Source organism: Eptatretus burgeri, chromosome 14 (assembly GCF_056783735.1).
Source record: "Eptatretus burgeri isolate ZD-2024b chromosome 14, Ebu_testis_v1, whole genome shotgun sequence".
Taxonomy (NCBI): domain Eukaryota; kingdom Metazoa; phylum Chordata; class Myxini; order Myxiniformes; family Myxinidae; genus Eptatretus; species Eptatretus burgeri.
The window spans coordinates 2,354,064-2,378,801 of NC_140974.1; the positions used below are offsets into that span (position 1 = coordinate 2,354,064).

Here is a 24,738-nt window from a genome sequence, read left to right on the forward strand (position 1 = left end):
TGGCATTATCAGCTGATTTTTGTCAACACATATCATCCTAAACATGTTTTTAAGAAAAAAAAATGTTTTGCCAACAACATTTATTGATTACATGATAGAAACATCGATTACTGTCATCTGAATGGTGGGCATTGATAAAGGTAAGTACAAGTAAATTGCATGTTGCGTCACCACTGTTCAAACTTCAGGGCTTGAACTTCCGTTTCTTCGAACTCCTGGAATGTTCAGCGGCAGGGAGGTCTCTCTTCAGATTCCAACAGTAGTCAGCCATCATGACTGCGTCCCAGCGACCCTGATACCTGGTCTCCATCTCCTTCATGTCCTGATGGAATCTCTCCCCCTGCTCGTCACTCATTGAACCCAGGTTCTCAGGAAACCGGTTCATATGTGAAAATAGGTAGTGCATCTTGATGCTCATGTTGCAGCCCAGGTTTCTGAAAGCAGTCAGCATGTTGTTGACAAGTTCTGCGTAGTTTCTGGCCTTATTGTTGCCAAGAAAGTTCTTCACTACCAAAACAAATGTCTTCCACGCTTCCAGTTCCACTTCGTTCATTGAGTTTTGAACTCTGGATCTCTGATGAGCTGACGGATCTGAGAACCATCAAAGATGCCAGCTTTCAACTTCTCCATGGTCAATCCTGGAAAAGCCTGGCACAAGTAAGTGAAGCAGTCACCATCTTTGTCCAGAGCCTTGGTGAACTGCTTGATTAAGCCGAGCTTGATGTGCAGCGGTGGGAAGAGTATTCTGTCTCTGTCCACCAGAGGGTCGTTGATGACGTTCCTTTCTTTGCATGGCACCAATTCCTCCACACAGGCCAGTCCTTCTTCGTGTAATGCTGAGCACGGTCCCTACTATCCCACATGCACAGAAAACATGGGTACTTGGTGAAGCCAGACTGTTGTCCCAACAAAAAGTTCACCATCTTCAGGTCAACACAAATAAACCACTTAAGCTGATCATAACCAATTTTCTCCAGCACGTACTTCACCGCTTCATACTTCTCCCTTCAGTGTAGTCGAGTGAGCGATGGGTACAGAGGCAAAATGGTTGCCGTTGTGTAGCAGAACACATTTCAGTGATCGCTTGCTGCTGTCAATGAACAGTCTCCAATCTTTGGGTTCGTACTGTGGCACTCAAGCTTGAGCAGAAGCGCATGTCATAAATTGGCGCATGTAGGTATTGTACATTCTTCAGAGTTCGTTATTTCAAGAAATACAACTTTTGTATCACATTATTACAAAATCTGCCCCATTAACTTTAGTTTTGATCCACGAACTTTATGCTTTGCCTCACCAATTTTTGGAAGATTTTGAGGTTTTATGACTTCAAACTGATCCCTTTTCGACATAATCACCCAGAACTATCGTACCTGAATACTTCTTGTCATATTATTTCCAATTAAAACAATTATTTGACATGATATTTTACCCCCACCAACTTCTTCTAAAATGCTCCACACATGCGTACATGTGAACAAAAATGTAAAAAACGACATGTGGCCATATCTCAAAAACTTGACCTGATTGAACAAAACTAATGTGAGTTTTGGATTCAGCGCATCAGATTCGTCCTAAATCAGCTTAAAAAATGCAGACAACAAATTTGTTGTTGACCAGTGTAATTGGTGAGTTGTCAAATGTTACTGCTTCATCTATTGCCGATATTGCTAGACTCGCTCCATTTAGCCTAGCTCCAGACGGTAGCAATGACAGTGGTGAGGCCCAGCTATATCCTGTCCTGATTTCGTACCATGACAACAGTGCTGGGATTGTGAAGCAAGGTTTGCTAAGTTTGCCTGCGTGCAAACAAGATTCCACTGGAGAAAACATTTTCAAACTGCTTGATCATGAGTTCAGTGACAGGAAAATTCCGTGGGGAAATTGTGTTTCCTTTTGTGCTGATAATGCCTCTGTCATGGTGGGCAAGCACAAAGGAGTCGCTGCTTATATCCACAAACAAAATCCAGAGTGCTACATCATGGGATGCCCTTGCCATATGATGCACAATACGGCCAAGAACGCGGCTCAGGCCTTACCCATTGAATTAGATGACTTTCTCATCGATATTTACTACTACTTGGACAAAAGTAGTAAAACGCGTCAAAGGAGTGAAAGCACTGCAAGAACTCTGTGATGCCCCGACACACAAGATTCTGAAGCATGTCGCAACAAGGTGGCTGTCCCTTGGTCAGTGCCTAGACAGGCTGATTGAACAGTGGGGAGGCACTTCGCCTCTTCTTCAAAGAAGAAGTACGAAGAAAAATGCAACCAACTGTAGCCAAGACTCTAACAACGAGCAAGAAGGACGGCACTGTATCTACTGCCAGTACTGGCACTGCAGGATCAAGCACTAGTGGAGCAGCATTCACCACTACCACTGCAGTATCTGCTGCGAAGAAGACAGCAGGGACAGCACCAAAACCAATGCTGAGAGCAGGTAGCATCACCGGCCCTTCATCACGTTCATCTACAAAGCAGATCCCTTCAGAGTCGAGAAAGACTGTGATAGTCCCATCTACAGGCAAAGAAGGACCCAAATTAAGTTCTGCTTTTGCCAAATCACTTGATAGAAGCTCAGCAAAACCTTCGAATCAGAGGTCTTCTTCCTTGGCTGCACCTACCTCAAGCTCTCTCCTCAAACGTAAAATTGGATCTGGTACTACGAGTCTGACCTCTTCTGCTGGCAGTAAACGCAAGTGTGATCGCCCTGCGGCTAAGTGTACTACGAGTTCTACAACTAAAGCGCATCTTCCTCAAACACTGTGCAGGAATCTAGAGAAAAACGTGTCAACAGGATGTTCTTGTCTCCACAAACAAAACTCTATTGTTTCTTCCTTCGATATGCTAACAAGCTTTTTGAGAAGGGGGAATCTTCTGCTCCAAAGAGACGAACCCTGTATTCATCTCCTGCACGGAGAATTGAATGATCTTCTGAAAGATATCTTCATACGGTTTTGAAACCATCGGTGTCATCGGTTGCTCTGGTAAATGTACCCTTCTCTGACAGAAATCATCAGAAGAATGATGAGGACCTCATGATTGGGAACGATGCCAAACTGTATATAAGGGAACAAAGAGTCTCAAGAAATCCACCTTCACTCTGAGTGAGTCAGACATCCAAGGTTTCTTCAGTGCAGTTCGCTCATATTATGTGAAAGCCTGCAATTATATCTTCAAAACCTGGCCGCTAGATGATGAATTAGCCAAGCATGCTCAGGTGCTGGATGTTAAGCTACACCAAAAGTGGGGTTTGACTGTGTGGAGTTTTCATCCAAGAAATTCCCCTGTCTGTTTAGTGGCGGTGATAGTGACATCGACAGTCTTGAGAGTGAATTCGCTCACTACCAGGCAGACGCCTCCATAGCTACAATTGCTACTGAGACAGTGAGAGTGGATGAGCAGTGGCATCGGATTTCACAGCTCACAGATCCCTGCACTGGTGCCAAGAAGTATCCTAATTTGAGCAAAGTGATGAAGGGAATCTTGGTCATTGCTCATTCGAACGCATCATGTGAGCGGGCAATCAGTCTTGTACGGAAGAATCATACTGAATTTCGTCCCAATTTGAGTGTCAAAACCCTGGAAGCTCTCTTAATTGAAAAACTAGCTCATAGCACCCCTTGCTACCAGAGAGAATACAGCAAAGACATAATCAGAAGGGCTAAAAGAGCCACACAGCTGTCACTCAGCAAAGCTGCCATGGAAAAAGCAAGCAGCAGTAGTACCAGCCAGTAAGGTAAGAAAAATATTGCTTCTTTTGTGCTTTTTGTTAATCTTTGATTGTCCCCTAACTTACTAATATTAACATACATGTAACATTAAAAAGTGCACAATTTTCCCCTTTTTTTGTTCAAAAAGTGGGAATTCTTAACATGTTAAATGCTCCAAAATAGGGCTCAGAGGGCACGAGAGAGCGTCTAGAACCCCAGAGCTTTCAGGGCCCTAAGGCGGGCCTGGACCCCTTGCAAGGGTCGAGCACTCCGCGCTCGAGATGTGCGCTTTGCGCACATTATTTGGTGTCGGTTGAAAATCCTCCCTAATTCTGATTTCCAAAAGTTGGCATCTCTGTTAATGGTCCAAAATAACGATAGAGAAAGAAAAATGGCTAACTCAAAGCGTCGCAGCCCGGATGAATCGCACATATTCCCTCTAAACAACAGGTGTGGGCTAACTACACATGAACTTATCGATATATCTCACCTAAGGACCCTTTATGGTGTATTGCGAATTTCCACAGCCGTAACAATATATATATATATATATATATATATATATATATATATACATATATATATATACATATACATATACATATACATATACATATATATATATATACATATATATATATATACATATACATATACATATACATATACATATATATACATATACATATATATATATATATATATATACATATATATATATATATATATATATATATATATATATATATATATATATATATATATATATATATATTCCCTCCAGGGCATGGAAATTAACTGAACAAAAAGATGCCTCTTGGAGAAACAACAGGTGGAACTTTGTAAGGTTAAAAATCACAAGCACAGGATGAAAAACATCTGTTATCAGAGCTTGCTTATTGCTTGCTTGAAAGAGTATTTGATTCCTTTCTGCTCATCTGGAAAGAGATTAGGTTTTACAAGGTTTTTACGACTGCAGAGGAATGTGTGATTTCTACCTCCCTACTAGTTTTCCCAGCATATATTTATTAAATTCTTTCTCAAAGCACCAACTGAAGCAAATTGTCATTTTATCTCATAAATTCAATTAACAATTCAGTTTCCACAATACCACCAGTATTACTAACACCTACCTCTCCCTAAACGTTCTGGGTTGCTTTGGTCTGCTTATCGTGCCAGGTACTGAGAGGTCGTTTACCCTCACCTGCTTTCTTTCTCTCTGGGCTATATCTAATCGTGTGTGTGTGTGTGTGTGTGTGTGTGTGTGTGTGTGTGTGTGTGTGTGTGTGTGTGTGTGTGTGTGTGTGTGTGTGTGTGTGTGTGTGTGTGTGTGTGTGTGATAGCACCTGTCCTAGCATATATTAAGATTGTAGAAGATATAATGGGATAACTCTGCTCTGTATCTGCTTTTGTAAGATTGCTTGTCGTTTGCTGCACCCCACAAATTCCTTGCTCTCCCCTGCTGTACATAAAAATAAACCCCATTCAATGTGCCACATACTTTTCCTCGCTTGATTGTCAATAAATGCTTTGTGTGGAAATGTTTCCAGCTCATTTTCGTGTTTTCTTCCATTGGTCCAGCATGGCTCGCACCCTCGTTTAGCCAGGACGTTATTCCCCAACGATCTGTTTCCTCACCGGTAAATGCTTGGCAGTTCCGCTCGGCTGCATCTGATCTGGTAAGCTGATCTGGTTTGAGCAAGTGCGTACCGAGGGCGTGTCCCCCGGTAATTAGATCACGTGACCTTTAGGTAAAGTTTATTAGGCGGAGGACCTCAGTCACGTGGTCAAGTTATTGGCGTTCACAGTCGATTAGCAACCCGCCACGTTAAAAAGTTATTTGTGTGTGACTGCCAGCGATTCCGGAGAGTCTGATGGGAACCCGAGGTAGTTTATCCCTCATGTTCTTCGCCCCCGACCCTGGGTCCGCAAATATATATATATATATATATATATATATATATATATATATATATATATATATATATATATATATATATATATATATACATACATACATACATACATACATACATACATACATACATACATACATACATACATACATACATACATACCAAATGGTCTGAAATTGTCCAAAGGGTCTTAAAAGGTCTATATTTCTGAAAAGTGTTGAAAGCGTCGAAGAAGGTCAATATGTCTCAAAAGGGTCTAAATGGGTGTGAAGGGTCTCAAAGGTCTTAAAAGGGTCTAAGGGGTGTAAAGGGTCTAATGGGGTCCACAGGCTGTATAGGGTGTAAATGAGTGAAGCTGTAGTAAAGAAATTACCTCATGTTAGGAAATAAATTAACTCTGGAGTGAAACACGGCAGTAATGAGCCAAATGACCTCCTCGTGACTTTAAAATGCCTATTTAGGTGCATCATGTTTAAAAATCTGATCGTAGAAAGTTTTGTCGTGAGTTAACTTTGGGAGCTCAAAGCAGTAAGGTCACAAATAAAAACACATTTCGCTTTTTTATACATAGAGATGGACAACCTGTTTTCCTGCTGCCGCCTCTTCTTACTCTCTCTTATTCATCTTCTTCATCTTCTCAGAGAGGTGGCATCACTTTTTTCTTCCATCGACCAGCTTACAGTGAGATTTCTCGGCAGAGCCATTGTTAATAGATGAAAGCTCGATCAGAACGTCATTCAAGTTTATGAAAAACTCACTCAGAAACGTCCAAAAGGTCCTTTAATATGTAACGAAAAAGGTCGTTATGTATCTGCTCTGGAAACACCCCAACCCCCTGTAAAACTCCATCACATTTGAACATACACCCATCCATATGCCCCACTCCAAACCCCAACCCCCACTCGTTAGGTACGCAATGTTTGAATGGCCCCTCAGAAAAGACATCAGTTCCGAGGTCGGAGATATCAATAATATTGTAAGAAATGAAATATATCTCACCTGTGATTGAATATTTCCGTGACAGTGCCCAGAAACCATTTGAAAATTGAAAAAATTAATGGTTGCCAAGGTTACTGGCTCCACCCACTGTGATATCTCCTCATTGAATTTTTACACTGAATTCCCGTTTCTACCAATAATACATTCTCCAAAAAATTGCTCAGTCGAGGTGAGGCATCTATGATTAAATTAATCAAACATCTCTGATCAAAAATTAAATCACTGTGGACCTTGGTTCTTTTAAACTATAGGATGGATATTGGGAGGTGTATATTTGGTGAAGTTAGCTCAATGATAACTTTTTTTTTTACAAACTCTTCTTTCACCCTTGAGAGTTACATCTTCAGATGAGCAGTAAAATTACCTTTAAATCGATGTGTTGTGAGAGATGTGGGTGGGTCTTTCTTTCTTATTTATATATTGACTGCTTCTGACATTTGCATGTGGTACATGCTTAGGAGCCTCATTAGTATGCATTGCTGTCTGCACTGTCGCTGATGATTTGCCAATAAGTGATGAAACCAGTTCGGCAGCTGAAGGGGTGTGTAGCATTGTGATTCTCATCTGTGTACTATGTGTGAACATCTTTGTAGCTGTTGAGGAACTCTGGGAAGGGCTCGAAACAGCAAAGCGCTTACCTTGTGTTGACCCTCTTGGTTGCTTTTTATGCAGCTTCTTCAGCTCGAAAAACATGGGAGGTGTTAATTTATTTATATAATGCTAGCCACCTGGGTTTAGTTGATTTGATGAGAGTTGATTGGCTATTCCCTCAATTCACAGGTGAGAGATGTGGATGTGTCTTTCTTTAATACATACATACATATATACATACATACATATGTATGTATATATTTCTATGTATATGTATATATGTATATATGTATATATGTATATATGTATATATGTATATATGTATATGTATATGTATATGTATATGTATATGTATATGTATATGTATATGTATATGTATATACATGTATATCAGACGTACCTCCTGACTATTATGGTGACCATCGCCGCGGATTGTCTCGCGTGGTAAAACCGCATAATCCGCAAAGAACAACCGGTGTAGGACTATGTCCAACGGAGATCTGGGGAGTGCTCGTCTCACTCCACATGTTTCAATTTACCAGCCAATCACATCATGTGCGTTCTGGTTGAATGGTTTGCATTCGTGGGAACAATTGTCTGGGTGGTAGAGGAATGGTTGTTCTTTGCGGATTATGTGGTTTTACCACGTGAGACATGATCCGTGGCGATTCCCACCATAACAGTCAGGAGGTGCATCTGATTCTGTATATTTGTATAAGATTGGGGCGGTTGGGATTATACATTTTTAAAGAAGGAGGTGTTTCTAACCAAAAGCAAAACCAGATCTACTCTGCTAAGTTTTGGGTCTCTTGGCCTGAGGAAGCCCGCTGCGAAGCTGCTGATACGTCTGATAACCGTGTCTGGTCTTGCTTATTCCTCAAATTAGCAGAGTAGATCGAGTTCTACTTTTGGATGGAAGCACATGTCTTCTTCTTGCTTTAAGAAATATACATATATATACATATACATATATATATATATATATATATATATATATATATATATATATATATATAATTTATTTGTATATCCTGGCTGACTCATCTTCAAGGACATACCGTTGATCTCATTTTATCATGTGCAGATTTGATAGACAATATAGACACTGTCATTATGTCGTTTACTGATCATTTATTTATCTCTTAGCTTCATACTTTTCCATTCATTACATTCTATCCATTAATTTATTCTTCTGTTTTGCATGTTATTTTTACAGGTGTTAGATCTGCATTTCAACAAACTGATGACTCTCCCAAAAGATATTGGACAGCTAACCAGCCTACAGGTGTAATTTGCACACACCCTTCTTGTCCTTTGAAGCTTACACATCTAGTCATCTCTTTATTATCGGTCAAAGAAGGAAAATTTTAGATCTCCTTCTCCCTTCATATGCTCCATAAATTCTCCTTTGGTCCTATCTTCTGATAAGCTTTTTTTAAACCCTGCTCATCCCCCTTTTCTACGCCTTAAACTTTTTCTCTCCTATATTTGTCTCAAGTTTTTCTTCACAAAACAACTCCAAAATCAAAGTTAAAACTTTTACATTTTCTTCCAAAGAAAATTGAAGGAATGTACAGCAGTCACAGTAAAATGTCTATCTCTAAAGTTGGAGATAAAACTTGTACTGTAACTCCTGCAAAAGAGTAGAATGTCACACTGTACCCTCTCAACGGAGCAATTTAAGAAACTTATTAAGACTTGCTTCCTAAACTGGCATTGTCATCATTGTCATTTGTGTAATAGTGAGACACTATCAAGCTTTCCTATTGTGTGTATCTCAAACAAAACTGCTCAATCACTTCTCTTATACAGTATACACCTTTTTTGATTTTTGTTGAACTAGTACGTGCCCGTAAAAAAAAAAAAAACATTTATAAATAAATATTCAAACCGCGAGCAACAAACAACAACCACACAGGTCGTTTCTTCGCTCTCGCGTGCCCGCACGTGCGTGGCCCGGAAGTTCGCATATTATTCGCAGTTACGATTATTCGCAATTTAGTTTTAATACCCAATTATTCAATTAGCGCCAACGTATTTTACCTTTTCGCAATGTTGTGGCAAGGAAAAACAAAAAGAGAAGAGAAGCGAGAGAAAAAAAAATTACTTCCAGGTTCGGAGCATACCAGCACTCTGATGTTACTGAAGTTTATGCACCATCTAATATGAAAACGATCATAACTTGGGGCATTGTGTTTATCTATAAATGCGCATAAGAAATCGAGAAATTATTAGAATACACAGTCATCACTCTCCGGAAGCCCATACGTTGTAACCTGTAATGGCGAACGCGGCTGAACTTCCCTTCCCCATCGGCCACGCCCACGCAACAACATGTCTTGTCTTAGTTTGGTAAATAAATGGCCATAACTTGGGAAGCACTTGTCCGATTAATATCAAACCTTGAAAAGGCACATCCTCAGGTCCCCAGCAATATATCTGGCAAGTTTCAATTAGATCGGGTCAGTGGTTATCGAGAAACAGCGGTCACACACAGACACACAAAGATTGCTGGAATTATAGATAGATGAATCTGCTGCTACTGCAAACCAATTATATTTTGAGCGTGGGAAATGCGTGAAAAAGAAAACGTTGCTGTTTGGGTGCGTTTTATTACCCCGGTAATGCGCTGGTATGCTGCCTACCCTCACTTCCCCTCACGCTGCCTTCCCCTCCCCTCACGCTGCCTTCCCCTCCCCTCACACTGCCTTCCCCTCCCCTCACGCTCATTCCCCTCCCCTCACGCTGCCTTCCCCTCCCGTCGCGCTGCCTTCCCCTCCTGTCGCGCTGCCTTCCCCTCCCATCTCGCTGCCTTCCCCTCCCGTCTCGCTGCCTTCCCCTCCCGTCGTGCTGCCTTCCCCTCCCGTCGCGCTGCCTTCCCCTCCTGTCGCGCTGCCTCCTCCTTCCGTCGCGCTGCCTCCCCCTCCCGTCGCGCTTGCCTCCCCCTCCCGTCGCGCTTGCCTCCCCCTCCCGTCGCGCTTGCCTCCCCCTCCCGTCGCGCTTGCCTCCCCCTCCCGTCGCGCTTGCCTCCCCTCCCGTCGCGCTTGCCTCCCCCTCCCGTCGCGCTTGCCTCCCCCTCCCGTCGCGCTTGCCTCCCCTCCCGTCGCGCTTGCCTCCCCCTCCCGTCGCGCTTGCCTCCCCCTCCCGTCGCGCTTGCCTCCCCCTCCCGTCGCGCTTGCCTCCCCCTCCCGTCGTGCTTGCCTCCCCCTCCCGTCGTGCTTGCCTCCCCCTCCCGTCGTGCTTGCCTCCCCCTCCCGTCACGCTTGCCTCCCCCTCCCGTCGCACTGCCTCCCCCTTCCGTCGCACTGCCTTCCCTTCCTTCCCCTCTTTCTGCCTTCCCTTCCTTCCCCTCTTGCTGCCTTCCCTTCCTCCCCCTCTCGCTACCTTCCCTTCCCATCCCCTCATCTAGTTTTCTATTCATTGCTTTCTCTTCAGGGCTGTCATTGCTATCACCTGAGCTCCAGCGTTTGGACATCGATATTGCTGCACCTTTTGAGATTCAGAGACCGGATTGCGGCGAGATCATGGCGGGTGGTTACACCTACTATTGGTTTGGTCACTCTGATGGTTACCATGTCCAAGGAGTTGCTGTAGCTATGTACAATAAGCTGACTCCAATGATAACTGAGGTAACACCGGTCAATGAGCGTATTATGAGACTAAGGATTCGTCACTCCTTGGGTGTCATTTCCCTTGTCTCTGTATATGCTCCGACTGAGGCAAGTGATCTCACCATGAAGGACGCATTCTATGCCACGCTCGAGTCTGTGGTTGATCACTGCCCCAGGTGAGAAACTCTTCTAGACTTGGGGGATTTCAATGCATCGACTGGAACTGATGGGGATGGTTATGAGACGTGTGGTGGTCCCCATGGGTCTTGAAATGTGAACCAGAATAGCACTAAGTTCCTTGACTTTGTAAGAAGTCATGGACTTAGGGTGGCTGGTTCATGGTTTCAGCACCCATAGGCTCATCACTGAACTTGGTATTCCAACGCTGGCGGTGTGGCAAAGGAGATTGACCATGTGCTCGTTGATGGTCTGTGGAGGATACTCCAGAACTGCAGGGTCTACCGGAGTGCTCACTTCCTCAATAATGACCACCGGCTTGTTGTAGCAACTCTGAAGTTGCAGCTTAAATCCAGGAGAAACGTACCATCCCAGCCAAGGGTGGATGTTCGCAAGCTCAAGGATGAGAAGGTCGCTGAGGAGTTTGCGAACAAGCTGAGTGTAGATTTGGGGGATCCTGAAGAGTTGTGGAGTGCCTTCAAGACCGCCATCCTTGATGTTGCCAGTGGATGTCTTGGAACCCACCATCAGGCGAGAAAGAACTTTCTCTCCCAAGGGACGCTGAATACCATTGACCAGAGTCACAGGGCCAGGCTGAATGGCAGAGCTGAGCTGTTCTGGGAGCTGAGGCGTAAAACTGTACGTGCACGAAGGATGGACAAGGAGGCCTATCTGTCAGGAATATGTGAAGGGGTAGAGTATCACCTGTGGTCAAGTGATTCTTGTCCTGCTTTCAGGGGAATTCACACATTGCATTCCTCCAAGCCCATCCCTTGATGGACTGCAGTTAGAGCAGAGGGTGGTGGGCTCTTGACAGAGGAGTCCGAAGAGGACAGAGGATTCTTGACACCCCCTTCCCACAAATCCTCTCCCCCCTATCCTCCTCGCTCCCTCCCCCATCCCAGAGTGCATAGTGATGTGTGTTGAGGCTTTGCTCTCCCCACCCTTTCTTGCTCTGTTCCCTTTTTTCGCTCGAGCTCTCTTCCTCACTCCCCCCCTTCCTCACTCCCTTTTCCTCACTTCCCCCCCCCTCCTCCCTGCCCCCTCCCTTCCCATCCCCCCCCCCCCCAATCTTAATATTTCCATCAGCGAATCGACGTGTTTATTTGCTTGTATAAAATATAAATGAAATTAGTCCAATGTTGAAACCATAAAAATCCTCTAAAATCAATAATAATCATTATCAATGGCAATAAAATTTTATCAATCCAGCAAATCTACTGTTCACAATTAGATAGGAACGACATACGACAGGAGAAAAATTTTCCTCCCTAAATACTGTATAAACACCATCAAGCCAGTTAATCCCACATTAATCACCTGCTGCATTAATCCCTTCCTGCGTTTTTCATTTATCAAGTTGGTTTGAATGGATAAACACCAGAGGCCATTAACACATAATTTGGGGCAGATAGAATAGAAGAACATTAGAGGGGATTAGCTCAGGAATAATTAACCACCTCAATTAGCACCATGCCATCATTCCATTGACAGGGGATGAGGATTAGCTCGCTGTCTGAACTGATGATGGGGTGGGGGTACCGCATTCTACCTTTTGGGTGCCCTTGGATTAGTATATCGAGATTGGTAGGGTCGGGCTGAAGCCAACCGCACTTTCTGCTGCCACAGCGCTCTCCTGCTGCCATAGATGAGTACATCTGCTGCCGGCTCCCAACATCGGGCAGCCACTCATCTGACTTGCCAGTCAGCCTTTGCTTGTCAGTTTTGCCAGTCATACCACCTGCCAGTCCAGCCTTTACCAGTCTTTGTCATTGCCAGCTATTCCATCTGCTGTGCCATTTTCCTGCATCACTTCTTGCTGTGGGCCATAAAAGCTGTAAACCCTGCTGAACCTAGCAGTGGAACGTGTGGAGGGCAAAATGGTGGGAAAACACTTCTCATAAATAAGACTGAACAAACGAAGCGGTGGACACACAAATTTAGGATGATGGGACACACAAACTTGTATATAAAAGAACTAAAGATAATCCTCTTATTGCGCCAAAATACCAGACTCGCACAACAAAGGGAGACAGAACAGGTGAGGACTTGTGCAGTCACGAGCTGGTTGTGGCTGCAGGGGTATCAGTAGTACAAGGCTGATGTGGCTCAAGAGGAGAGGATGAATGGAGATGAGAAGATGGTGGCCAAGCAGATGGAAAGATGGCTCTTCCTCTTGGGTCCAATTCCAACCTGCACGCACAACCATGGTCACGGCCTTCGTCAATTCTGGAACCACCTTTGTGGGTAGTGGGTCCCGTCATTGGCTGCCCACTGGTGTGAACGGAATCTTTGTTCAGTTGTCCCACCCTGCAAGTCGGACCCTCAAGAAAAACGTTACACCCTCATTTGGGGCTCTACGCCCATCTCGCTGCTATGGCCTGTGATCCACTGGCCAAATAGTTCATGATGTTTCATGATGTTAAAAGCACATAGCCCTTTCTGTGTGCCTTTGGGCCGCCAAGTCCTTCACCTGGTCTTGCTGCCTACAAAATGTTTTGTACAATACAACCTTATTCTATGCTACCTTCAGGTTTACACTCGCCACCTCCTCGGCACACGTTTTGCAATACGACTTCTGACAAATATCCTGACACAAGGGGAAATCGAACCTACTCAATCACATTGTCCAAACTATAGTCTTAACACAATCGAGCTGTGGTCCCCACCCCTGCCCCCTCTTTTTTCCCCCCTTAACAATGCTTTGCTCTCATGTGCAGGTGATTAATGTTATTTTGAATACCACAGGTGCTGAACCTGGAGAATAATAAATTGCAGTCACTACCCGAATCGATTGGCGAGCTGCATAATTTGCGAACTCTCAATGTGAAAGGTGAGCTTTCTGCTTTTCCTGAAGGTAACATAATTGTTGATCTTTAAACCTCTTTTTTTCAATTCCTCATCTTCCATAACACAATGTGACTATGTGGTTTACCTTTACATACACTGTCTGCTATTAGCTTAAAATTATCATGAAATTTCATGCAAAATTGATGATTCTGCATAAAATAATGAAGTTGCAATGAAGAGTGACCAGACTGGATGGCGTAATGGTTCGAGTATCCACTTTGAGTTTGGGAGGTCGTTGGTTCAAACCCCGGCTGAATCATACCGAATACTTAAAAAAACCATGCATGCTGCTTCCTTGCTTGACGCTCAGCATTTAAAATGATAGAGCACGGACAAACAGTGCTGGAAGGCAATGGCAAGCCATTCAGTATAACCCTTGCCAAGAAAGTGCTTCGGCAGCACTGGTGCTCTATCAAGAGTATGGTACATCAAATCAAACTGATGAGTGACGTTTTTTGGCCCATTAAATTCTCTTCTGCAATGCAGAGCTATACTCGTGCTCAAAAGGCATTTCACTTTTTATTATTTTTTTTTGTTTACGTTGACGAGGCTCGTATGAGAGCTAACACACAACGCACAGCAAGGGAGGCATGAGGCAAGAGGGGCAGGAGATGGAAGGACAAAACAGTGGGGAACAGGGACATGAGGAGATCTAAATCTTTATCAAGAGTTTTTTTAATCTCTATTTATCTCAACTTTATCAATGTTTTTTTTTAATGGAAACTTTTATTTTTTATTTAAACTTTATCAAGAGTTGTAACTTTATGGAAGTGTTGACGTTATTTTCATATGCACACACATACATACCTGCAGAATGTTATCGATTTGCTGGAGTTTCTTTTTTAGGAAGGACTGTGTAATTGTCCTTTTTCACTAATAGGCACTTGCTTTCCTTGATGGTTCCAAGCGGTTCCTCACTTGTAATTTTTCAACCATATACCTACAGTGGTGAGAAAACGTTTGTGAATTCTTTAAAATTTTCTGTATTTCTGCATAAATTTTACCTAAAATGTGATCAGATCTTCATCTATGTCCTAATATAGACTAGGCAAAATCAGTGAAAATGTGTCTATTTAAGGTGCTGAAGGCAAATGGTATTAATTTATGGCATACAAGCTATTTAGGGGTATTGAGGGATTCTGAACTCAAATGTGATGTATACTCAGCTCAAAAATGGCCGATAATGCCTTAAAATTGAGAAATCAAAGATGGCCACCAATGACGGGCTGAAATGTATTTATGTTCATATCTTTTTGAATAAACAAGGTAGAAACTTGAATGAAATGTTCCTTTGGAAGTTTTTCATATATGGGGAATCCAATGCCATATTCAGTTTTGATATAAAATGTGAAGAAACTAATTCAAGATGAATAATTTGTCGACCAGATAAGATCTACAAGCAGGTTGATCCTATGTGTCCAGGAATAATTTTCTCAGTTTGCAGTTTTTTCTCATTGTAGATATATCCAATATAATATAATCCAAATACTAATAATATAATATATAATAATAATAATAATATGTGAGGGCTCACAGGCGCAAATGAAAGTCTTCATGGACAAACGTCTGTGTGAGCCTCCAGATAGAAACCAGCACCTGGATCTGAAATGACCCATGAAAAAGAATAAGGCCAAGACATATGCCTCTTTGTACGAAGTCGTGCAACTTTCCAAGGGCAAGCAAAACACTATCAAAGTGGACAGGAACATTCTACAAAGGCTCATAACAGCTTATAGAGCAGGGCACGATGTAAACCTAGAAAACATCCTCAAGCATGAACTCATGACCGTCCCACTATCTTTGGCCCCAACTAGTGGTAGTCTACATTCCACCAACAAGTCTGTGTTAGCAAACATACTGACGGAACAAGTCCAAACTCCTGCAAATGTTACACTCGATGAACCCAGCTGCCTGCTCATTGATGGCCAAGCACTCGTGATGGTACTTGGAAAGCCCCCTGACATTAGAACGTTTGGTGACTCTGCCAACACATTTGCTAACAATGTGTTCAAGATGGGAGCAAAATACCAGAGGATTGACGTAGTCTTCGACAGGTATCAAGGCGAATCAATCAAAGCAGGTACCAGGACCAAACGCAAGCAGCGCCACCGACCGGTACGTCGTCAAATAGACAACGAGCCATCAGTTCCTCTCCCATCAGACTGGTCTAGCTTTATGGCACTCGAGGAAAATAAAGCAGATCTCACTTTACTACTTTCAAACCATCTGATTGAACACAGCCTGAGAGATGGACCAGTAGTTGTAGTAGCAGGCGGGTTCGCCGAAGCGACCACTGTCAAGTCATCTGATCCAGATCTCTAAGTCTCCTCTCTGAGGGCTGACCACGTAGAAGCTGATACCAGGCTGATTTTGCACTGCATCCATGCTGATATGGAAACGATAGTTGTGTCAGTACGTGATACAGACGTGCTTATTCTACTTCTAGCACACGATGACAGAATGAAATGTACACGTCTCTACATGAAAGCTGGGATGTCAAAGGCTCCAAAGTATTTCCCAGTACATGAAATTCGCATGTTACTATCTGCTGGTCAAGTGGACACACTACTTGCCTTCCATGCCGTAACCGGCTGTGATAGTGTGTCTCAGTACAGTTGCCACGGAAAGAAAACAGCCTGGCAGGTGTGCCAGCAACATCATACTGATCTGATTGGCCTAGGCAAGGGCCCTCTCACCGAAAACGTAGCTATATCAACAGAGAAATTCATCTGTAAGATATATGGCGTGCCCGAGGTCGATACATGCAACAAGCACGAGTCAAGTTGTTTTGTATCGGTCATGCACAAGAGACTCTGCCACCAACCTCAGATGCAGCAAAGTTTCACATCATGCGTTCACACTATCAAGCAAGTGTCTGGAACCAAGCACACTCATCATATCCTGCTCTTCCTCCAGTGACCGAAATGGGATGGATGCACCTGGACGGTCAGTTAGTGCCACAGCTACTCTCTCTGCCACCTATCCCGAAAGCATGCAGGGAGATCACCTCATGTGGTTGTACGAAGGGGTGCCTCAGCCAACGTTGCAGCTGCAGGAAAATTCGCATGAAATGCATCGAGGCATGCAATTGCAGGAAACTTGGCGACAACTGTCGGAACAGTCATGACGACCGGAAATAAGTTCATGTGTGCACATCTACCTGTACACACAATGAAGGACTGTATATAACGCTCTGACAGCAAATATGATAAACTCATGAAATTCATGCATGATTAAATCCAAAATTCTTGTCATTGTTCTCGTGTTACAAATAAACAAATTGCTTGTCAAATATTGGTTTACGTCGAAGCGTGTCAGTGTTATTTGGGAGTACCTTACTTTGCTAAGCCAAAATGGGTATTGCATCCCTAATATGTTTCCTGCTAACATTTCAATCATACGTAGTGCATCTGGGCTTTAAAAAATTGGCCGTCTGTGTTCCTGGTGGGGAGGGAGAGGGATGGGGCTTGTGGATCTTATCTGGTCGACGAATTATTCATCTTCAAAAAAGACAATTTTTGCAATAAATATGACTTTCAATCAGTTTCTTCACATTTTGTATCAAAACTGAATATGGCATTGGATTCCCCATATAGGAAAAACTTCCAAAGGAACATTTCATTCAAGTTTATACCTTGTTTAGTCAAAAAGATATGAACATAAATACATTTCAGCCCGTCGTTGGCGGCCATCTTTGATTTCTCAATTTTAAGGCATTATCGGCCATTTTTGAGCTGAGTATACATCAGATTTGAGTTCAGCACCCCTCACTCAATACCCCTAAATAGCTTGTATGCCATAAATTAACACCATTTGCCTTCGGGATTAAGATTTTTGGTAAATTGACCTAGACTAAATATAGACAAGCCGGTAGGCGACGAGGGATTCGCTAGGATCGAAGCGCTGGATACTATGCTTTTCATTCTGACCGATCCACTGACAAAGATTCATTGCCAAGACGTATTGGTTCACATACAATTGTTTCTCTGCCTGGCAAGATTTTTCCTATTGCGTATTTTGCCAACTGGCACTCCTCATAAAAAATGACGGTAAATAGACATCCGATTTTTGAAGGACTACCATTTGAAAAATAAAACCTCAATCAAAAATCGGCTCGAGTAAAATTTTCTAAATATCTCGAAGTGTTTAATTCCGAAGTCTCGTTTCTCTACATTCAAAACTGAAGGACAAGTATTGAAAATACTGTACGCGGTTTTTCAGCCGCTGCACAACAACGGGTGGTTGCTGGGTAACACAATTCAAACGCACACATTCCTAGCACCTATTGCCATGTTGGAAAAGTTTCATCGAAATTGGTTCGCTGGTTCATGCTGTGGAGCCTCGCGTTGCAGACACATGCACGCACGCACGCACACACACACACACACACACACACACACACACACACACACACACACACACACACACACACACACACACACACACACACACACACACACACACACACACGGAAAATCCGACAATAAGGGATATCTAGCATATATTGCGAATCCAATATGGAGAACCTGATTAAACAAAAATCACAAAAAAATCTACTTTTTCATCTATTTATTGATCAAAATGATCCAACATTCAATTTCTTTGTCGGAAAAGTATGTGATCCTCGAGGGTCAATCAACTCAATTAAGGGGGTAATTACAGTCAGGGGTTTCAATGGGATAACAATCAGGAGTGAGTTTTGGTAACCCTACCCTATATGAAAAAAAACTTTGTTCATCAACATCAGAGTCTGGTCTTCACCACACAGGTTTGTGAAAGAGTGTCATGTCCCAATCAAAAGAGATTTCTGTGGACCTCAGAAAAAGTGTTGGCGATGCTCATCGGTCTGGAAAGAGTTACAAAACCATTTCTAAAGATGTTGGGCTCCACCAATCCTCTGTCAGGCAGAAAGTGCACAAATGGAGAAAATTCAACTCCATTGTTACTCTTTTCAGAAGCGGTCATCCAACGAAAATCACTCCAAGAGCAAGGGGTACAAAGAGCCCTAGAGTGATGTCTCAGGATCTGCAGGCCTCTCTTGCATTGGTTAATGTCAGTGTTCATGAGTCCATCATAAGGAAAACACTGAACAAGAGTGTTGTGCGTGGGAGAATAGCGAGGAGGAAACTACGACTCTCCAAGAACATTGCTGCCCATCTCAAGTTTGCCAAAGACTGCCTGGATGATCTAGAAGGCTATTGGAAGAATGTTCTATGGACTTTTGGCTACTACAGCAGAAGTTCAGAAGTAGCCTTTACTTCCCAAGTAACCTCTGCTGTAGTTATCAAGTTCCTGACTACAGTGTTCAGCTGTGAAGGAAACCCTCAGAAACATATCTCTGACAATGGATCTCGGTTTGTTTCAGCTGAGTTTAAAAGATTTCTGCATGAAAGAAAGACCAAGCACTGCCATCGTTATATCTATTGCCCACAAGCCAACGGGGAGATAGAACGCTTCAACAGAGTGCTTAAGACTGTTTACACACTGACAACCTTGAAGGGAAGCCCTGGAAATCATTTGTACCAGACTTCTTGCAAACATATCGAGCTACAAGACATGCAACTCATCAGACTCCTGCTGGACTCCTGCTGGACTTCTGCATGGATGTACACTGCACACCATGTTGCACATTACCGACTTACAAATCAGCGTACCTGCTACAAGACACAAGGACGTTGGACTCTGTGTGAAACAGAAGCAAGGGAAGTCTAAACGACACACAAACAAACGTTTTGGAGCTAAACCTTCCACCTTTCAATGTGGTTCTTTCATTCGAGTTCGGAAACCTGGACTTCACAAGAAAGGACAAACCATGTTTCGCCAACCCCTCAAGATCATTGAACAAAGAGGTCCTGATACCTACAAAGTCTCTGATGGGAAAGTGTGGAATGCAATTCATCTCACACCTGCAATTCAAACCTCGAATGGACTTGCTGCTGGGAGTCTGACAGGTTTTGATGATTATGGTGCACATAACCCTGTCCAACAAATGCCCCCACAAGTTTTTGTCCCAATTGTTCGTCGTGAGACCAGACATCGTTGTGCTCATGGGTGGGTCAAGGACTTTGTCATGTGACATGTTTACCATCAATGACATGCTCATGCTGTTCGTTTTTTTTTTGGTTTTTTTCATTACTAATTGTTGTTAGGTGATTAAACAGTAGTAATCATCTTCATGAAAAAGGGATATGTGGTGTGGTGATTCAGTTTTCATTATATTTACCGTCAATGACATGCTTACTATGGTCTTTGATTTTTCGTTATTTGTCGTTATCTTCATGGAAAAAGGAATATGTGGTATTTGGAGTTACTTGAATACTAATGAATGGATGATGAACCAGACATGATGATGCTGAACCGGTAACGACGTGAAGTGATGTGCAGAGAAGGGTTGGAGAAGAGATGCCATTAAGCTGTTTTGCTGAACTGCCTGCTGTTGCTGCCCATTACTATACAACAATGCTGTTTTGCAGATAATGCACTTGTGGACCTACCAGACAGTCTGAAGTTCCTCAGCCAACTCTACGGTCTTGATTTGAGAGGAAACCACTTGAACCGGTTGCCAAAATGCCTCGCTTACCTGTCCAGCCTGCAGGTAATATACAATTTGTCAAGGTCTCATCAATTTTATTTCATTAAAAACATTTCCTGTTGAAAAGCAAGATACTTACTGATCGTATTCCTTTAAATCCAAACACCGTGCCATCTACGTCCTGATATCACAATGACTCCACTAGACTGTGCATGGCGGAGGGTGGGGAGGGGGGAAGTGGGGGTGGGAAGGGTAGTGGAGTCTTTTGCTTGGTGCTGTTGTCTCGTGTGAGCTTGCCAACATCCCAGAACCTGGAGGGATTGTGATTGTCTTGTGTACCGTGAATCTGCACAGTTTCACCTCATCACCACCCTGGCCGAGTAACTGCAACTTCTCAGACTCCACCCATAGATACCCTTCACCAATGTTTAAATGACATTCATTTGAGGACAGGAAATCACACCTATTTGACATGGATTACAAAACTCTTCCATTCATACTTCAATTTCAAACTTATTTGTGCCTAATTCCAATCTCACAGTTCCATGGTCCAATATGGGTGCAATCAGCCTAGTTTTCAGGAACAACCTTGTTCTCCAAGTAAAGTGGTACTATTCCATCCATCTACACTTGTTCAAGATCGCTAGACTTGCAGTTGCATGACTGACTCCAGTGTCAACTATGGGTTCATCGGCCAGATCATGCAATATGCAGGTGACAACTTTCCAAGTCCATTAAGGTTACATTCAATGTAACTTTCCAAAGAAGGGGTCCGTACAGTTTTCTTACTCGCATGTGGATCCGACTCAACTGAGTTTAACTGTGGTGAAGAGAATGTCTCACAAAGGTCCTCACCCTTGCCTCTCATAGCCCGACACTGTCTCGCATTTTCCACTGGGCTCTTGTTTCTTCTTTGTTTAAAAGTTTTTTTCATTTGTGGTCTCTTTTTAAAATATTTTTTATTTCCCACATGAGTAAAAATCCCTGGGAAATGTCCTTGCTCCTCGAGCTGAATCAGATGTGTCACGACTTACATCTACTTCTGTTGGGTGAATTTGACTTGTTTTCCTGATCCTAATCCCTGTCCACCACACAGTGTATCCGTGCACCACTTCAACATTTAGGCCAATGCATTCATACCTGTAGCTCACACCATGGGCAGATGTTCCAGTTGCAATGTCCACCTTCGGATCCACCTGAGTAGTGGCTGTGGCTTGCCGAGTTATCAGTCTATGCTGTTTAATGTGATGAACCAATTTGCTAGTTGAGAAGGTTTCATGAGATTTCAGAGGGTCCAGTTGGGAGCTTCAAAACTCCCAAGAGCAGAATGTGATGTGGTTTTCTTTGTTGTACTTGTTATCATGATGTTGTTTGAAGTACTGTATATGATATATTATTGGTCAGGTGGACAGACTTTTTAAAGGAAGTTTGAGAGAGAGAGATAGAGAGAGAAAGACACATACAGACACAGACACAGACACAGACAGCAAGCTAATGTAGCATCACCAATTGGAGGGGATCTACCGATTAACACAGGGCGTATTAGACAGTCAGATGTGAAAGACGCCATCCAAGTCTGAAGAGTGGAAATACACCAGGAGTGGACAACATTAATGGAGAGTTGTACAAATGTAGTCTGGAAACATCGATTCATGGAATACATAAATTGATTAAGAAAATATGAACGAAAGAAGTGATACCAGAGGAATTGAAAATCAGACTCATCGTCAAGCTGCCAAAGAAAGGAGACTTAACGGAGTACAGAAACTGGAGAGGAATAACACTGCCACCAATTGCAAGCAATGTGCTCTACAAGGCAATATTGAATAGAATGCAAAATTCAGTGGATGATGTTATTCAGAAAGAACAAGTTTGATTCCAAAGGAATATAGGGTGCGGATACCAGATATTCACGCTACAGACTATCATCCCACAAAGTAACGAATGGGATTAAAATCTTTATCTAACTTTAATAGACTTTTAAAAAACATTTTATCGTGTGAGCAGAGAATCCATGTAAAAATAATACACTGTGGAATATCAGAGAAGTTTGTTAAAATGGTGGCAAAGATTTATGAAGGATTCAAACGTATCATCATCTGCAATAACAAGACATCTCCTGCCTTTGAGATCAGTGCAGGGGTTAAACAGGGCTGCACGCTGTGACACTTGCTGTATTACTTCTTGTACTAGATTTGGTGTTAAGAAAGACCACAGACCAGAACCCAAGCAGAATACAGTGGACCCAAAATGAACAGCTTGAAGAACTGAGTTTTGCAGATGATAATTGCCTCGTATCACAGACAAGACAGGTGTAGAGAGTAAAGTGACTTATCTAGCGTTCTGCACAGGTGTGTCTGGAAGTTGACATTGTTAAATAGAAAGCATGAGACTACATACAATGGATGTGGACAGAACCACATGCAATGATTCAAACATTAAAGAAGTTGACAAATGCACATATTTAGGATTGATGATCAACACTATACTGGAGGGGGAAACACAGATGTTCAACAAAGAATACAAAAAGCAAGAGGTGCATTCACTCAGATAGAAAAAAATATATTTATCAAAGAAATACAGCAGAAGAACGAAGAAATACAGCGCCCACAAGAAGATCCTACAAATCTTCGAGCCAAACCAGGTTGGCAATAAAAAGGTCGGGATAATAAAGGAGAACAATCATGGAGGAAATCAAACTAAGAAGACGGAAATGGACAGGACACGTGTTATACATGGAGAATGACAACATAGTAAAAACTACACGATGATGGGCACACCTGAGAAAACGGAGGGTGCGTGGGTCAAGGGAGTCCCAGCGAGAAACTGCATAAAAAGAAACGAGAGACACAAGAGTCACCTGGACGCAGCTCAAATACATTGCACAAGACCAACAGAAATGGCGTGATTTCCCGAGGAGCTCCAGATGTTGCTCGGCATGAATGGATCACAAGAAGAAGAATATTCTATACTAGCTGAAACCCCGTCACAGACTGATTCCGTTCCATGAGCCCAATATGACAACCAGTGGCGGTTCTTGTAAGAGCCGGATCCCAGTCGATGTACTCCATGCCTTACCTAATGAGGCCCACAAAACGTCCTTGCACACAACATTTGTGGTGTACACTACTTGTGAAGAAGTCCCCTGATTTGTGCACGTGTCTACTTTGACGTACACCGTGTCAAAACTTCTCAGGTCACAGTACCGAGAAAAACGTGACGCGACCGCGAGGAGGAGCACAAAATTGGTCCTTCAGTATTAATATATAGATTCTCCTTGCACTTTACTGTTCAAAGTTGAAAAATGTGCCCTCCAGTGGACGATTCCTGGAACTACACTGTTTCCCTGTGATGATATTGATATACAGTATTTATATTTATTCAAATAACACTTTACTGTTCAAAGTTGAAAAATGTGCCCTCCGGTGGACGATTCCAGGAACTACACCGTTTCCGTGTGATAATATTGATATATTTATATTTATTCTAATAATACTGTTCAAAGTTGAAAAATGTGCCCTCCAGTGGACGATTCCTGGAACTACACTGTTTCCCTGTGATGATATTGATATACAGTATTTATATTTATTCAAATAACACTTTACTGTTCAAAGTTGAAAAATGTGCCCTCCGGTGGACGATTCCAGGAACTACACCATTTCTCTGTGATGATATTGATATTGTTACGGCTGTGGAAATTCGCAGAGCACCATATAGGTCCTTTGTTCAGTTATGCCGATAAGTCTGTGTTCAGATAGATTTCCCCACCGTTGTCTAATGGGATTTATTCGTGTCACCCGGGACTGTGATCTTTGAGGTAGCCGTTTTTCTTTTACTATCATTATTTTGGATCAACCACCAACCACCTTCTCCACCATGCCAACCACAAACCACCTTCTCCACTACACCAACCACCAACCACACTATTCACAACCACCTTCAAAACAATGACATCTCCTCACCATCCCCTAATCCACATCTCCCCCAATAGATCAACATGAACAACATCGCCTCACCTTCATCTCCGAAGCGACACCATCTTTGCGTCAGCCACGGCGAGTCCACATCGAACGGCATCGCTGCAGGCAGACGCGGGGGTCCGCTCGCCGCGCAGGTCGGTGATCTCGCGCACGTCCGCTCTGTGCAAGCTTCATCCGAGACTCGGATCAAGAGAGCGACAGGGGCGGAGCCAGGGGGGTCAGAGTTGAGAGGGTGAAGGCCAAACCTCGTCTCTCGGGCCCTATAAAAGGCCGAGCGGAACGTCAGTCTGAGGTCAGTCGGTGGAGTGTCTGTCGGGGTTCGGAGCGCCTGGAGCCTGAAGCCTGCAGTCGGTGGAGATGCTGAGGAGAGCG

The 24,738-nt window shown here is 43.1% G+C and overlaps 1 protein-coding gene across 7 annotated transcripts in view; it reads left to right on the plus strand.

The window, feature by feature from the left end:
• The window catches only part of LRSAM1 (leucine rich repeat and sterile alpha motif containing 1), a 153,001-nt gene that overhangs the window by 40,091 nt on the left and 88,172 nt on the right, over positions 1-24,738 (plus strand). For 6 of the 7 annotated variants that reach the window (XM_085853534.1, XM_085853536.1, XM_085853535.1 and 3 more), the window contains 3 exons: positions 8,433-8,501; positions 13,753-13,837; positions 20,328-20,449. In XM_085853534.1, the coding sequence (XP_085709660.1) occupies positions 8,433-8,501; positions 13,753-13,837; positions 20,328-20,449 (276 nt within the window). Of the gene's footprint in view, positions 1-5,291; positions 5,390-8,432; positions 8,502-13,752; positions 13,838-20,327; positions 20,450-24,738 lie in introns of all 7 variants that reach the window. The other variant, XM_085853540.1, reaches the window with a different exon arrangement.